A 15,020-nucleotide genomic window follows, 5' to 3' on the forward strand; every position below is an offset into this window, starting at 1 on the left:
TCTCCCTAAAGTATGCAAAGAAAAATATGGAACTATTCGTTAATCCTGTGGCTGAAATAAATTTTCTATAAAGTTTATTTGCTTTGGGGATCATTTTTTTAGTCATTACTTATCCCCAGAACCGTCATTTAAGAGGAACAAGCAAACAAATAATAAAAAGCTTAAATATTGAACGTCTCATATTTTTCTTGGAAAATTCTCGTTGCTTGCCGGGCCAAGTTGATAACTGAATGATAAATTATAAATAACTATGTTTGATTTGGTTTAAAAAAAAATCTCTGTCAATATATTTAAATCATTTTTTGTATATATTCAGCTTCTGAATCGATTGATTGTAATATTGTAATGTATATATAAACATACATATATTGCTCTCCATGACGGAAATTGATTATGATTTCATGAGTTCATTTTTGTTTTCTTTTTCATGTCGCTGCTGCTGCCGGCCCCCTCTGCCACCTCATCTGATCATAGCAAATAACCAACGATATCGTCGTCATCATCGTCGTCGCCTGAGTTTGAGCCAGTGAGTTGTTTCCTTAGTTCACAGCGACGCAGTGCCTCGAGATATGGCTGCAGCACCGACATTGAGCGTCACTGATGATGCTGATGGCGATGGAGCGGAGGTCCTGCAGCTGCAGCAGCTGCTGCCGCATGATATTGATGCGCTGCCGCCGCAGAAGAGTTGAGGAATGGGGTCAGCAGTTCCATGGGTAGGGGAAATATAATTGTTGAATTTTTCTCCGCCGATATGCTACTCAATGTTTGCAGATACCGCAACTGCAGAGCTGAAGGGCTGGCTGAGATAATCTCTGAAGCCTCCTTCAGAGCCCGCGACGATTTCATCTCACCCTCGGCAGCAATCACTTTGGCACGGGCCTCGCGGGCTGCCTCAGCTTCGGCGGCCATGGCACGCTGTAGAGCTGTCGGCAGTGAGACATCCTTACTGCAAAACAAATATAGAATGTTTATTTGCCACTTCTCCCCCTGTGTGTACTTACATTTCAACCCGCTCGACTTTAACGCCCCATGGATCGGTGGCCTCGTCCAGAGACATTTGCATGGTATGTGAGATTGTTTCACGTTCGGTTAGCAGCTCTGACAGATTACGAGTGCCCAGGACATTACGCAATGTGGTGGCAGCCAATAGACGCGTTGAATGGCTATAGTTGGACACCTGAATAACTGCCTTAAGTGGATCACTGATCCGATAATAGACAACAGCATCGACAGTAACTGTCACCGAGTCCTTTGAGAGTACTTCTTGTGGTGGCACATCAAACGAAACAGTACGCAAGTCCACCGGATAGTAATCATCAACACAGGGCAATACAAAAAAGACACCCGGACCACGTGCTCCACCGCTGCGTAGGCGACCCATGCGAAAAATAACAGCACGTTCGTACTCGGAGACCACCTTGAAGCAGATGAAAACTGAAATGGGAAAGGTCAGCACCATGATGAGCACCGATACTGCAGTGGCCAGCAGTTCCACACATCCCATATTCTCGTTTTCCGCTGAAAGACACAACAACAACAATAATAACCAAAAATAATTAATAAAAGGCAAATAATAATTAGCTATGCCTTATCACAAAATTCGAAATTTCACAAGCAATTGAAGACAACATCTGTAATCGAGGAATCACATCCAATTAGATATATAGACACATGTTCTAATTAGTTTATCTAGCTGTTAATATGTACATATATATATGTACATATGTACATATACCATAAGTACATTAAACATGTATTCATTTGTGTTTTATCCATTGATCAATCTAATTTTACATACTCAAGTATATAAATCTTTAATAACTTTCATACTATGTACATATAAACAAACTCTCATAATGAATTGAATGAATGAATGAATCTTAAGGGTAAAATATTGTTTTGAGAAAATTCTGAAAATTTCCCAAAACTCTTAAAATCTTGCGAATGTATAACTTTGTCAAATTTAAACCGATTTTCAAAAGTGATATCGCATTTTAATGCTTTTGAATTCAATTTTCAGTTAAAATGTAAGTTATGCTTAGCCATCGAACTGTCTTCTTAAGCGAGGACGGAAAATGCCAACAAACAGCGAAATATTCAAAAAAATCATAATTTCAAATAGCCCTAATATTGTCAATTTTTGGACTATTTGAAAAAATCACATCTTTATTTTCAAGTTAGAACAATGGCTTCAAATCTGCAATTAAATCTCGAGAACTAAATTTTTTGTCAATTTCAGAAAATATCATGATGTATACATCATGATTTTTTTCAAAAATCAGAAAAAAATTAAATTTTTCTAATATCCAATTGTTGAATGCAATTTGAAAATATACAATATTTCGATTTGATTGATATATAACTTTTTGAAATCGGTTAGCAATTGGCGAAAATACAGTCTGAAGAAAAAGGCCAATTAACCAAAAAATTTATGCTTGATAATTCAAATAAAAAACATTATCTTTGCGAATTGTTTTTGACCGATTTTTAATCATGTTCTTCCCTTAACAATTACGAGTCCAAAAGCTAGACTTCAAGAGGTATTTGAAGGGTGCTAAAACTAAATTGAATCGAAAATCAACCTTTATTCGTATTTTGGCGCGCCTCCAACTTTTGGCCTTCAATGCCCTAAGGCCCTCATGATCTGCGACTGATTGACAGGTGTTTGATGGTTTAATAATCAAAGACTGTCAGGTTGTTTATCATGTTTATCCATTTATAGTTAGTTGCCTATACACAACTATTCTATTCATAAATGATATGTGCAATTTTGTGGTGATCTAAATAATTTTCATCATAAACTTTGCACATACATATATTTATGGATATGGGCGTTATGCTTCAATAGCAACAAGTAAATACATACATACATACATACAATAATATGTATGTTTTGTCTATGGAAATAATCGGATACATAGTTATGTGGAAAATTGTTTATGATGTATGTATGTATGATTTTTTTTTGTTTTTTTGTGTGTAGAACATGTTTTGATTTTGTTTAAACTAGTCCAAGAAATATTTCACCTCATACTCGAACTATTTCCATGTATCAATACATGTATGTACATACATATATCTATATATATATGTATGTTTAAATGTGCGTGTCTGTGTGTACATTAAAAGGTGGGAGTACATTATTTTCGGTTTTTTTTTTTGTTTATCTTAAAAGTTTCAACAATACGATTTATATCACGGATACAGATCGGTTAAGGCGTGTGGTTCCAGCTAGATTACTTCATAGTAAAAATAGTCTATGAACATGTGTATGCCCTTGCAAATTGGTACATTGATTTTGGTTGAAAGTTTACAACAAGGAACACAAAACGAAATAGCACATTGGAGCTGGTCTTTGGGTCAAAATTCAGCAGTTAATCATGACTTAATTTCCTCTCTATTGATCCTTTTCAACAGATCAAAAAAGAAAATAGCGATTGATTATCAAATCGGGATACAATTTTACAACAACTATGTTCTTAGCTCAAAAGACAATATTTATAGTATACATATATGTTCATATTTCCTCATCAATCAATAAATTAATCGATCAATAAATTAAACAACTTGAGTTTTTTTCATATTAACAAGACTAGTTTTGAATCAAAAGGATTGCAAGATTTTTGTTCTAGGCGAACGAATGCCTAAAATTCTATAACTTTAAAGAATCCTTTTAGCAAGTGTTAAACATCAAAAAAAGAACGAATTTCCATAATAATATTCTTAGGATTTGCCACTTGAGTTTTTTAAATGTCTTTTTTGATTTATTACAGATTTCATGGTATAAACTAATGGGATTTTCTGGCAAGGGTATACATATATACATAGATATATGTACATATGTAGATGGTCGCTCATAGTGGAAGATCCAATCACTTGGTTTCTATTTATTTTTACTTGCCATTTTAGTTTATATTGCATACTTCATAGGTGTCAAAATGAAACACAGTTCGCAGTTAGATCCTCTCCACTTTATATATTCACTCTCTGATGGGTATTTTATGGTATATAGTATGTATGTATGTACATATGTATATGTACATTTGTGTTAAATGATTCATTTCTGAACAAATTGCCTTACCTCGCTCATTAATTATTATTTCATATCGCATAAATTTTCATTATTGGGGAACGAAACGGAGGTGGAAAGAAGAAACAACAACAAAACGCCTCTGGAGGTTTGTGAGGTCAATTGCTCAATAGAAAATATGATGTGAAAACTGATTTGTGTTGCCTTCAGTCAATTACGTGAAAAACTTTCGTAATTTAGCATTAAATTAGTTAGTATTAATTATAGTTTGCCCTAGCATAGAGTAAGTTAGACAGTTAAGAGTTCTCACATGTCTTGAGTCCTTGATAGGGATGCGATATGCTGGGAATTTGGACAACATGTTGCTGTTGTTGTTGTTGTTGTTGCTGCTGCTGATGTGACTGATGAAGATGCTGAGGACTAAGTGAGTTTAAGGCGAATGTCTCCGTTGATGGTGATGATTGCACATTGGCATTACGAGAACGATGTTGATGCGGCGAGGCAGGATGCATATTGCAATCAGTGCACAAAAATCTATTGAGAACGGATACAAAATCGAAACGGAAGCTGATCGATCAGATCAGAGATGAGAACTGCACGCGTTCAGCGCACGTTTTCAAGTGAGCGGGAGGCGGCGGCATTAATCCACAAAAGCATCATAGGCACAAACAGAGAAGCAAATGCAGAGGCATAGACAGAGGCAGAGGCCGGGGCAGAGGCGGGAGTGGCAGTGGCAGAGGCAGAGGCAAGAACCATAGACAGTTGTTCGGCTCATTTCACAGGGAACCGACTATTCCCGTGGCCATTTCCATCTCCCGCTAAAAAGTCTATAAGTATATGCATATGTGTTACTATGTATGTGTAATTTATATACATATATATACAGATCTTTATACATACATACATATGTATAATATGTACATATAAATCGATGTATAATTCGACTGCCAATGGTGTGGTTGGTCTGCTGCTGTATTTGTTTTTTTTTTCCTTTTTTCCTTTTGTTTAAATAATACTAAACGAACTAAGAAATTTTTTTTCATTTGGAGATGAAGATAATTTATAAAGCACTTCTTTACAAACAGTTGTTGTGTTCGTTTTCCACTATGGAGCAGGGCAGGGAGTGTGGGTCTAGAGGAAACTAACATAAGATGTGCCTTATTCGCATTTGTCTTCATGATTAGACAGCCACTAGGCATCCAAGCAAGACACGCACACACGCACACACGCACACACACACCCATATGGTAATCTATTATCGCCGCAAACAAATCAATCCAAATTATGTGAATGCTGTGACAGACTAGAAGCATCATATCATTCCAGTTGATTTAGAAACAACACGATACTTGTAGATCTAGTTTATGCTAAGTCATACTGGTCTTTTAATATACTTAATATATATGTATTTTAAATAAGGTCTTGTTTGATTGGGGTTAATCATAATTTTAGTATTGTTCTTTAAATCAAAGCAATTATCAGTTGGTTTACTTATCGGTTTTTGGTATATGTTTTGTGCACTCCAAGATTTGTATATACATACCTACATATATCTAATCGTAAATCTTACTAAATTTATTGTTAACGCAATGCAAAAACTAGATGTACATACATACATATGCATAGCGAAATTTGTTTACGTTGCGAAAATAATAATTTTCTTGTTGTACACACTGTCAAAGAAAAATAAAAGTACATAATGTACATAATTGCTTGCTTTATTTAAAACAGTTAAATTCGTAACAAATTATAATCATATTAAATGAAATTACACGCTTGAATCGTTTATGTTTTCAATTTTTCTCTCTCGTTTTTTTTTTTTTTTTTTTTTTTTTTTTTGGTTTTTGCTGCTGCATTTGGTGACTGTTTTTGATTTAGTTATAAATTGGAGTGTAAATTTTCGAAATTTCGAATATTACTATAGCCATAGGTGTATACATATGCATATATAGAGCTGATTTTCTTTAAGGCACATTGTGGTTAAATGTTTTTAGATATTTCTTTTTATATATTACTACATATGTATGATTGATTGCTAATTGCGCGTTATATAGGATTTTTACAATTTGGTCAAAGTCTCGAATCAGATAGATGTGTATTAATGATTTTCATTTTGATTTCACAAAGTATTCCAGCTAAAAACAAATTAAATTTTTACCTCATTAACATCACAATTCTTTTAAATTTCAAGAAAAAAAAGGTAAAAATAATGCTTAAGTTGACAAATGCAAAAAACTTAGTAAAATTATCTAACGAGAATGGAGAATAAACAAAATGCTTATTACAAAAATTTCACAAAATCAGTAATTTCAATTTCAATTTGGCAACTTTGAAACATAATTAAGTCTAAATTTTGATAATTTACAATTTTCTTTTTTAATTGACTGAACAATATAATGTTTAATACATAATAATTATGTATTATTGTATGTAAGCCAACTCTATTACCCTCTGCCTTAAAGCTAAGAAAGTCTTTGTAGCATCGAGAAGAAGGATGGGGTCGAGCGAACAGATTTTCACGACTGTCGCCGTCGCCGTCAGTCGTTGTACATACCATCCACCAGGAAGTCCATACGTCTGTAATGACGTGTGCTCCACATTTCGCGAAATCTGCGATACATAACGATAGTCACACCGATGGCTAATGGTACGGTCAACATAACTGTCACAATGGGCACTATATACTGATTTCCACGATCGGCCAAATTGCCATTTGACTCTCGTAATAGCTCTACAACTGGAGAATCTGCTGGTTCCGGTGTGGCGGAAGATGGGGCCGAAGCAGATGAATCAACACCATTTGCCGCCAGCGGCTGATGCTGATCTTGGTCCCATTCTGGATGTACAGACATGCTATATGAAATTTTGGGCTTCGGTTGAGGTGTCGTTGTGCTCGTTGTTGTTTTTGTTGTGGTAGTTGCTACGGTTGTGCTTGTAGTAGAGGATCTCGTAGCGTTTACGTCCTTTTGTGTGTTTGAAAAGTTTCCAATAACACTAGAAGCAACTCCATCTGCACTTATAATGTGTTCTTTTGGTGTTTTGGAGTTTGTCGTTGTATTTGTGGAGCTTGGAGATGTTGACAAAGACGGAGAAGAGGCATTTAGTGTCTCATTTTTAAGTTTAACATCCGGACGTACAGTGGGATTTGCAGTAACTTTTACATTCCTTTCTTTTGGCATATTTTCCCCCGAGTTGGTGGTGCTGTTGGTCTTAGATTCGAGTTTATCAAGCTCCTTGGCCAAATCGGTGGAGGTCGAAGACTTGCTCACCGTCTGCATAATTTGTATGGGAGGTGACGGAGTGGTGGTAGTTGTAGTGGCATTAATTTTTGTCGATGCAAGAGGGCCAGGATTGCTGGAAGCGGCAGGCGTAGCAGGAGCCGAAGTTGCTGTTGCATTTGCATTTTGTTCTGCCCAGGCTGGCAACAAAAACAACCCAGATCCGCAGAACATCCACAAAAGTAGAATTGCCTTCATGTCAATTGGATAAAAACTGACAATGTATTTCCCAAAAAAATATTGTGTATTTTTATTTATATTAAAATTCTTGACCCAATTCAACTCTGATTTCTTTTAGTGGGCTCATTGTCGATGTAGATAGGAAGCAGATGTGTGTAGATATTATGTACAGATTTAGTGAGTGGTCGGAATGTGGAATTTGCACATCTCTAATCCCAAATTGCAGAATAGCGAAGGAAATTTAAAAATTGAAAATTAAATTTTAAAAGGTTGCTTACAAGATGGCCCAATCCAGCTCCATGAAACTCATAGGTGCTCGCAACATGAGTTGCGTTGTGGAGCGCATGGAGTGGAATAACAAAATGGATCTCATTGCCTATGGAACTGAGAAAGGTAAATAAAATCCTGATCTTGATCCCTATATATACATATGTATATGTGTTGGTTTTGTTAGGTGAGGTAATTATACAGCGCTTGAATTGGCAAAAGATTGTCACATTTCCCACTCCTGGCGAGGATGTACGCGTTCGTTCACTTAGCTGGCAAATGGATGAGACGCTTTTGGCTGTGGGTTACAGCAATGGCAAGGTGGCCCTGCTTGATGCCGAAAGCGAAACAATTATATCGGGACTAATCTACGAAGATGACATTAAAAAGGTTTACTTTAGCAAAGCCATCAACTGTAAAGAGAAACTGGAGAGCTACACAAGCAATGCCAAGGATAAGCATAAACGCTTTCTGCCTAAACTGCAACCGCTGACCAATATTGATCCATGTCTAAAGAGTCTCGATCAGAAATCTTTTCCCAAAGGTTCACCCTGTTTTCTTGTTGTAATCATGCGCAGCGGTAAAGTGCATCTTCTGTTGCTTGGAGCTCTTCAAGCGGGCAGTATTGATCTTACCCAGCATATATTGCATCCGGAACAGTTTGAGGTGTACGATGTACGCTTGAATGGAGACTTTAATGCCATATATGCGTTACTTCGTGATGGCCAACAATTGAAATTGCTTCACTTTCACAATCAGGTGTTGCAGGAATGTATGTCTCCCATGTTAGAGTTGGCTGCTCATTGTGCTCATATTCTGGAAACCAAAAAGTAAGTAACAAGTATTATACACAATCGAAAGACAAAATACTAAATTTCACTCATCCAACAGCTACATTAACGATACTCAACAATGTCTCACAGAGGCTTGGGAAACTGTCCAATTGGAGATGGACAATAAACTTACAAAGTATGCCAATTCACAAACTTATGGCATGATATCCGCCAATTATTTGGAACTGTTTGTCTTTGGCTATGCCACTTTGGAGGTTGAAGAATTTCTGTTCGAGTGAGTTATCCATTTAACCAGGTTATCATATGCTAATCCAATCCAATCCAATTGTGTAGTACTCTGACAGAGAAAGGCTTTAAGAAGATTGCCAACTCAGTGGAACTGAGTCTCAACAATTTGAAGAGTCTAGTTTTTAAACAATTAAACGGTGCGGCTGTCAATATGTTTTACTTTCTCAATACTATTGCTGGATTTGGACGCATATCACATTTCTTTGAGGTACATAGAGTTACATATTAGTCAATTAAATATTTTTTATATCCTTGCCTTGGCTTTTAGGCTTTAATATCGCCGGATGTGGCCAATGAGGCGATGCGTGCTTGCGGAGCATTTCTACTTAAAGTACATGAGCTGCAGCGGACAATAGATACTTTGGTTTATGATATAAAACTATTTCACTCTTGGATGGTTATTACTACGATTCGGCTATCGCATCAAGAGATACCCGATATTAAAGTTTTTACCGAAGAAGAGAATCTAGCATTGGCCGAGTTTATTTGCTCAATGGAACCAGAGCTAGAAAATGAAGATGATGAAGATGAGTCGGTGCCAGAGGCATCAGCATCTCCTTTGCCACAGCGCAGCAAATTTAATTTGGAACGTGTCGGTCAATACTTGGAGAATTCGTATCTAACTCAACCTCAGCAAGTGGACACCAATCAGTTGTGGGAGCAAATGTTAGCCGAAAACGAATGCTTGGCTGATTGTAATCTCTTTGTGCCGCACGACAAGAAACTTTCGCTCATTCAGCAGCGGGAGAAGATGTTCAATGCCATCGATGCGGTTTTTCATAAGCCCACTGAAAGCATTAGTGCCAGTTTCAAGCTTAGCAATGCTATAATTTGCGGGGAGCTGCCACCAATGATGACAGAACAATTGGACGATCAAGACGAATCGGTTGATTTTGTCACCTGCAGCTACCATGTATATGAGGCCTCCAAATGCGATATGCTAGCGTTGACAATAAGCTGGCAAGAAGCCATGGTTTTGGAGTTTAGTCGCAGCGGTGATTGCCTCCTACGCTGTACACGTGTGCAGTTGCAACCAGGTCCATTTACCCAGCAGCTGCACGAGGACTATTATAATCTACGTTTCGTTGATCTGCAGTTCTACAATGAATCTTCGTTGTCAATGCTAGCCCAGACAAGCACATCGGCGGCAAGTCCTCGTCCGCATAGCTATTTTGTTCAATTCTCGTTGAGCGCAGCAAGGAATCAGTGCACACAACATCAATTAGCTCCGTTAATAAAGTTGCCGGACGCCACAGTGACACACAGCATCCATGACATTGCTGATGGAGCCGCCTTTAAGGGACTCGATGGAGTTTGTGAAATGCTTGCCGTTTCCGGTAGTCGAAAAGTTGCCACGGTGTTGTCCGATCGCAAACGAAAAATGACTATTTATGAAATGGAGATAGAAGAGGAAGAGGATGACACGGAAATGTCACAGGCATCGTTTTTGGAAATAAGTAAAGAGTCTGTCCTTGCCGGTGCTAGTGAATCAGAGGAGAAGGCTGATTCATAGATCAACTTATTTTTTTTGCTAGCATAGGATATTTGAAACTACTTGAAGACTTCCTCTAATTATGTCACTGGGCGCCTTCATCTTTGTTCAGGTTTTCTAATGAGTGGAAATTGGCCACTAGCAGATGCGCCATGCAGCAGATGTGATACTAAATATACAGATTAAATTAAATGACGTATTTCGCTATCAAGTCATGACAACTTTCAAACATTCTGATGGATCATTATTAGAGTTATTTATTTATATATTTGTTTTTTTTTTGTCGATTAAATCATTCTTATCCTCTTTCCATTTCTACTGCACTCCACCTTATACACTAGAGCAAAGTCATAATAAAATAAACGTATATACAAAATTTAAGTAGTTCATTTTTTTCGCGTTCCATATGTGTAAACAAACTTATTTAAATACGTATATAGAAACTATTACACAGTAAAATTAATAAAGGGACAACAAATGAGCTACGTCTAAATTTGAGCTATGCGAGAATTGCAAAAGGAATAGGTTTTTTTTTTTTATTTTTGAATCCTAACAAATAGGAGAATTAGCTGATTTCATATTGATAAGCATCGTCCGAGTCCTCGCCACTGGAGAGATCTCGTTTTCGTCGCCTTTGCTCACGTTTGCTCAGCTTTTTGGGCGCTGGTAGATCTGGATCTGATGTTGGCAATGGTTGGTCGCTCTCCGTTGCAGACGTTACAGGCAGTTCTTCGGTGGGTGTTTCGTTAATCTCCATGTTCGCCTCCTCCTCGGCTTTCTTTTGTGTCTTGACCAGTTCGCAAAGGTATCTATAGCGTACCAGACACTCATCCTTAGTTTTTTCCGGCACACTATTGGCAATTTTTTGCCAGCGATCACCACCAGTTGTTTTCCGATACTTCACGATGGCTGCCTCCAAAGCCCGCTGTTGTTCTTGCGTCCAGTTTGTTTCTGGTATAAGCATGCTCTTCTCACCCGAACCAGAAGAGGAAGACGTGGACTTCACTTTCGTTTTTTCCTGTACCCGTAACTGGTCTGCGGAAGAATTGCTATCGGCCTGTCCTGGTATGCGATATCCGTTTTCCTTCATTTTGGCAGCCATGAAGGTAACCTCCTGGACAGAACGATTCATGGACTCGGCAATGGTGTTCCAACGACTGCCAGCACCACCTGGATACTTTTTAACCAAACGTATTAGTTCAGTGAGATCCTCGTCTGTCCAAAAGCCACCGCTGACAGTGCTCTGTATTTGTTGAATGAAAAGAATAAATACTTGAGGTTCTATAGAGGTAGATAAGATTGCACTCACCTTTTGAATGGCTGGACGAATTGCATCATCTTCGGTGAGCTCACGAGCCTGAATTTGGGAATAGCCACGTAACTCTTCTTCAGTTTTAACGGGCGCTGTAGTATTTTGTTTGCGTTTACGCAGATTTTCTTTCTGCTCTTTGCGCAGCCGAACCTGTTCCTCAGCCTCCCTTTCAAGTTCCTCCTGGCGACGAGCCGTCTCAATTTCCTGTCTTCTCTTTTCCAGGGCCAATTCCTTAAGTTCGTTGGCCTTACTGAAGCCATTCTTGATGGTCTTGGGTAGATTCCATATGGCCAGAGGTATTTGAATTGGTAACGTGTTCAGAAGTGATGGCATGGGAATCTCACTTAGAATGACGTCCATGTCAATGTTTTTGTTCTTTTTTTGCAACTTCTTTAGTTTGGTACCAAACACCTGCTCCGCGGTGTATTTCTTCTCCAGATAGGCGGCCCACGCAAACAGGTACTGGCCCACTGTGGTAATTAGGAAAAGAATGAAGGCTCCCTCATACAAGCCAATCTTTCGCATCCGGCGATAATAGTAAAGGGCTGACTTCCAATTAGGCATTCCATCTCGAAGCACCTTGTCGTATTTTTCCCTCTTCGACGAGTCCTTCAACACCTCATAGATGGACACGAGGTTGCGGAATTGGATATTGGCGTCTTCGGCAGAATTCTTATCCGGATGTAGAACAATTGAGAGAGTACGGAAGGCCCTTTTAATCTCATTATTCGTGGCTGTCTGATTGATGCCCATAAACTCGTAAAAATTTTTGTTGACCTCTTCGACCAGATCGAAGATCTCCAGCTCCTCAGAGTGCCACGCATGACTCGTTTGCGAAATCACAAGCAGCAACAGGCAGCTAAGCCAAAGTCTCCAATCATGCAGCTTCATTTTATTATACCAATGGACAAAACAAATGGGCAAAAGCCGAAGCAAAACTCATACGCTGGCAACCTGCAGACAGTGTTGCCAATTTGGCCTTTTTCCCGTCTTTTTTTTTTTTTTTCTAATTTATTGGTTATCGGTATTAGCGGTACAAACAGTCGATAACTCGTTCAAGTACAAGAACAGGAAATAAATATATTCGGTTGAAATGAGTAAGGACACAACGAAACGGATGCACATTCGTGTACACAAATGAACGAGTAACTCAATAATTTAGGCTTGAATGAATGAGATTTGATTTCTCTATTTTAATTTTTGATGCCGCATTTGTCGTATCTAATGTCCCGCAATCCACTGGTATGCAAAAATCAACATTTCTAAATTTCAAAATTATACGTTATAAAGATTACACAATGGCCGAGATTTATTTTAAAATATAATGTTGCCAAAGATTTTGTGAATTTTGTTTGTGAATTCTTCTACACGATAAGTCAGTGTCAGATGATAATTTAGACTGAAGATGGGTGTATTTGGTTTTTGCTGGGGCTTCGACTTCAGTTTATAGGGCTCGTAGTCCATTCATACGACGACGAAGTGGTCGTCGAGAGAATAAGCCCGGACCATAACGTGGCTGATTACCGTTTTTAAAGATATCCAGAGTCATATTTTTTATTAAATAATTGGCCACAAAGTCTGCCGGACTTGTAATCTTCTTTTGGCCCACAGCGGCGGCTCCAGTTTGACGTTTCTGCTTTAGCATATTCTCATGTTTCCTTAACTGCTCGAGAGCCAACCACAGTATGGGCTGTGTTACATGCTCATCCACACCATATCCTGGCATAGTGTGAGGAGCGCGTCGTTTCGGACATGCGTTCCTGATACTAAACAGCGACTCGTTCAGTTCATCGGCGTCGTCATCATCATCGGAGTCATCAATACTATCGGAATCTGCCAGATTGGGTTCCTCATCTGAAGCGACCTCATTTTCGTCAAATGCCAAAGCTTGACGCCCAAAGTTTAGTTCCATGTCTGTTTATAATATTTATAAAAAAATATGCATTAGTTTTATCATCAACGTGCTTATAACAAATTTACTAAATCTAATATGAGACAAGTTTCTCATCGATTGGTGATGTCGCATTCGATCGTTCAAAAAAAAAAAAAAAAAAAAAATTTTTTTTGACACATACCCTCTAGCAACCGTTCTCGATTCATGATCCTGTTCAGCATTGGCAAACCTGCTATCTCATTGTGAATTTGCTGATTCTCAAGCAATGGTTGCAACCGGAATAGTTGGTCATTCATATTGCGGTTAGATCTAAATGGGTACCACAAATTACGAAACATTTTGTGCTTGTATTTTCTTAAGATAGACTATGTATGTGTCGGACTTACTAAACTAAAAAAATTTCTACTAAAACAACTAAAACAACAGAACGACGACGTTCAGCACTGACCGCTACGGATTTAGAGTAGATGTGAGGCAATATGGTGACAGCAACTTCAAGGTAAACTTAGTTTGTAGTTTTCATCTGACAATTTTCAATTTTAATTTATTTTGCGTAACAGTATTTTAACCAGTATTTTGAAATGACTATCTGACTATTATTTTTAGCTGTTTTTATTCATAATTTAGTTTTATTTTATGTATGTACATCTAGTTTTATTTTATGTATATTGTATATTGTCTATACAAAACAGAATAATGTATGTTCATACATACATTCGTTAACTGATACCATCATCATTCACTGTCTTAATGACTCTGGCTTTTTTTTTATTTTCCATACTTAAGCCATTTTATCTATTACGTGCTATCAAATGCACAACTACGAACATACATTACGACTAATCACAGTCAATATTGATGACCCTTGAAAATAAAAACCCTAATTTAGCAACCACTTTGTTATACAATATCATATCTTATTTCTTAATGTCAAGAAGCTAGTTTTTAATATTTAGAACAATACAAAACTTTGAAATGACTAGCTGAGTTTTAAACGCTGCCAAATAAACTTACTGTCTTTGCGTTCCATAATCTATCATTTAATGATAAAATTGTGTTTGCGGATGAATTTTGTAGATTAGAGTGTTTTTATAACTATAAGTTTATAACTATAGCCAAAATGAACTCATTGACTACAATGATGGGAAAATCCAAGTAATAATAAAGATTAAGTGCTAAACATGTATGTATGTACATACATACATACATACATATGTACCTCGGACAATAACGGAAGACAAAAATCTTTACCTACAACCAAAGTTCTTTCTTTTTCTGGAATTAAAAATTCTGAAAACAACAACTAAACATATTGCAAAAAAAAACTGTTGCAATAAATATATTGGTTAGTTAATTTTCCAAAAGTTTTTTGTTTTTATTTTATTTATTTTTCTTCATGGTGAATGCCCAACTATAAACCAGTATTTTATAACACTGGTGAGTGGAGCCGTCAATGAATCATGATAAGGGGTATTTGAGAGAAGG

General features: G+C 37.4%; 5 protein-coding genes across 8 annotated transcripts; 1 reads left to right on the forward strand and 4 right to left on the reverse strand.

The window, feature by feature from the left end:
* Window positions 1–259: 259 nt before the first annotated feature.
* On the reverse strand, window positions 260–4,633 carry LOC137586786 (band 7 protein AGAP004871). Its single transcript, XM_068302943.1, has 3 exons — window positions 4,341–4,633; window positions 1,002–1,518; window positions 260–946 (listed from the first exon to the last, which is right to left on the reverse strand). Exons 1-3 carry the CDS (start codon window positions 4,540–4,542, stop codon window positions 595–597), a joined length of 1,071 nt encoding a protein of 356 aa, XP_068159044.1. The 5' UTR covers window positions 4,543–4,633; the 3' UTR covers window positions 260–594.
* Window positions 4,634–6,567: 1,934 nt separating this feature from the next.
* LOC137583083 (uncharacterized) lies at window positions 6,568–7,308 on the reverse strand. Its single transcript, XM_068297981.1, has one exon. The coding sequence runs from the start codon at window positions 7,306–7,308 to the stop codon at window positions 6,568–6,570; it is 741 nt and encodes a 246-aa protein (XP_068154082.1).
* Window positions 7,309–7,709: 401 nt separating this feature from the next.
* Window positions 7,710–10,705, forward strand: APC4 (anaphase-promoting complex subunit 4). 2 transcript variants are annotated; one of them, XM_068303838.1, is made up of 5 exons: window positions 7,710–7,881; window positions 7,943–8,585; window positions 8,647–8,823; window positions 8,883–9,045; window positions 9,106–10,705. In XM_068303838.1, the coding sequence occupies exons 1-5, from the start codon at window positions 7,770–7,772 to the stop codon at window positions 10,348–10,350; spliced, it is 2,340 nt and encodes a 779-aa protein (XP_068159939.1). In that variant the 5' UTR covers window positions 7,710–7,769; the 3' UTR covers window positions 10,351–10,705. The 2 variants fall into 2 exon arrangements, with proteins under 2 accessions (XP_068159939.1, XP_068159940.1); XM_068303839.1 differs by having other exon boundaries at window positions 8,647–8,817.
* On the reverse strand, window positions 10,561–12,612 carry LOC137587423 (uncharacterized protein F54F2.9). The gene is made up of 2 exons (XM_068303847.1): window positions 11,639–12,612; window positions 10,561–11,572 (listed from the first exon to the last, which is right to left on the reverse strand). Exons 1-2 carry the CDS (start codon window positions 12,530–12,532, stop codon window positions 10,895–10,897), a joined length of 1,572 nt encoding a protein of 523 aa, XP_068159948.1. The 5' UTR covers window positions 12,533–12,612; the 3' UTR covers window positions 10,561–10,894.
* Window positions 12,613–12,916: 304 nt separating this feature from the next.
* LOC137587424 (uncharacterized) lies at window positions 12,917–14,590 on the reverse strand. Of its 3 annotated transcripts, none has more exons than XM_068303849.1 (3): window positions 14,550–14,590; window positions 13,717–13,844; window positions 12,917–13,555 (listed from the first exon to the last, which is right to left on the reverse strand). In XM_068303849.1, the coding sequence occupies exons 1-3, from the start codon at window positions 14,573–14,575 to the stop codon at window positions 13,086–13,088; spliced, it is 624 nt and encodes a 207-aa protein (XP_068159950.1). In that variant the 5' UTR covers window positions 14,576–14,590; the 3' UTR covers window positions 12,917–13,085. The 3 variants fall into 3 exon arrangements, with proteins under 3 accessions (XP_068159950.1, XP_068159951.1, XP_068159949.1); XM_068303850.1 differs by lacking the exon at window positions 14,550–14,590 and adding an exon at window positions 13,922–14,001; XM_068303848.1 differs by lacking the exon at window positions 14,550–14,590 and having other exon boundaries at window positions 13,717–13,977.
* Window positions 14,591–15,020: the final 430 nt, after the last annotated feature.

This window comes from Drosophila tropicalis, unplaced genomic scaffold (assembly GCF_018151085.1).
Source record: "Drosophila tropicalis isolate 14030-0801.00 unplaced genomic scaffold, ASM1815108v1 contig_158, whole genome shotgun sequence".
In the NCBI taxonomy this organism is placed as follows: domain Eukaryota; kingdom Metazoa; phylum Arthropoda; class Insecta; order Diptera; family Drosophilidae; genus Drosophila; species Drosophila tropicalis.

Coding starts and splice junctions, on each gene's coding strand:
- LOC137587424 (XM_068303848.1), bottom strand. CDS start 13,873: ATGTTTCGTAATTTGTGGTACCCATTTAGATCTAACCGCAATATGAAT. Junction 13,556..13,716: donor TCGAGAACGGTTGCTAGAGG/GTATGTGTCAAA, acceptor TATTATAAACAG/ACATGGAACTAAACTTTGGG.
- LOC137586786 (XM_068302943.1), bottom strand. CDS start 4,542: ATGCATCCTGCCTCGCCGCATCAACATCGTTCTCGTAATGCCAATGTG. Junction 1,519..4,340: donor CTATCAAGGACTCAAGACAT/GTGAGAACTCTT, acceptor TGTGTCTTTCAG/CGGAAAACGAGAATATGGGA. Junction 947..1,001: donor AAAGTCGAGCGGGTTGAAAT/GTAAGTACACAC, acceptor TTTGTTTTGCAG/TAAGGATGTCTCACTGCCGA.
- LOC137583083 (XM_068297981.1), bottom strand. CDS start 7,308: ATGCAGACGGTGAGCAAGTCTTCGACCTCCACCGATTTGGCCAAGGAG.
- APC4 (XM_068303838.1), top strand. CDS start 7,770: ATGGCCCAATCCAGCTCCATGAAACTCATAGGTGCTCGCAACATGAGT. Junction 7,882..7,942: donor TGCCTATGGAACTGAGAAAG/GTAAATAAAATC, acceptor TGGTTTTGTTAG/GTGAGGTAATTATACAGCGC. Junction 8,824..8,882: donor GTTGAAGAATTTCTGTTCGA/GTGAGTTATCCA, acceptor CCAATTGTGTAG/TACTCTGACAGAGAAAGGCT.
- LOC137587423 (XM_068303847.1), bottom strand. CDS start 12,532: ATGAAGCTGCATGATTGGAGACTTTGGCTTAGCTGCCTGTTGCTGCTT. Junction 11,573..11,638: donor TTCGTCCAGCCATTCAAAAG/GTGAGTGCAATC, acceptor CAACAAATACAG/AGCACTGTCAGCGGTGGCTT.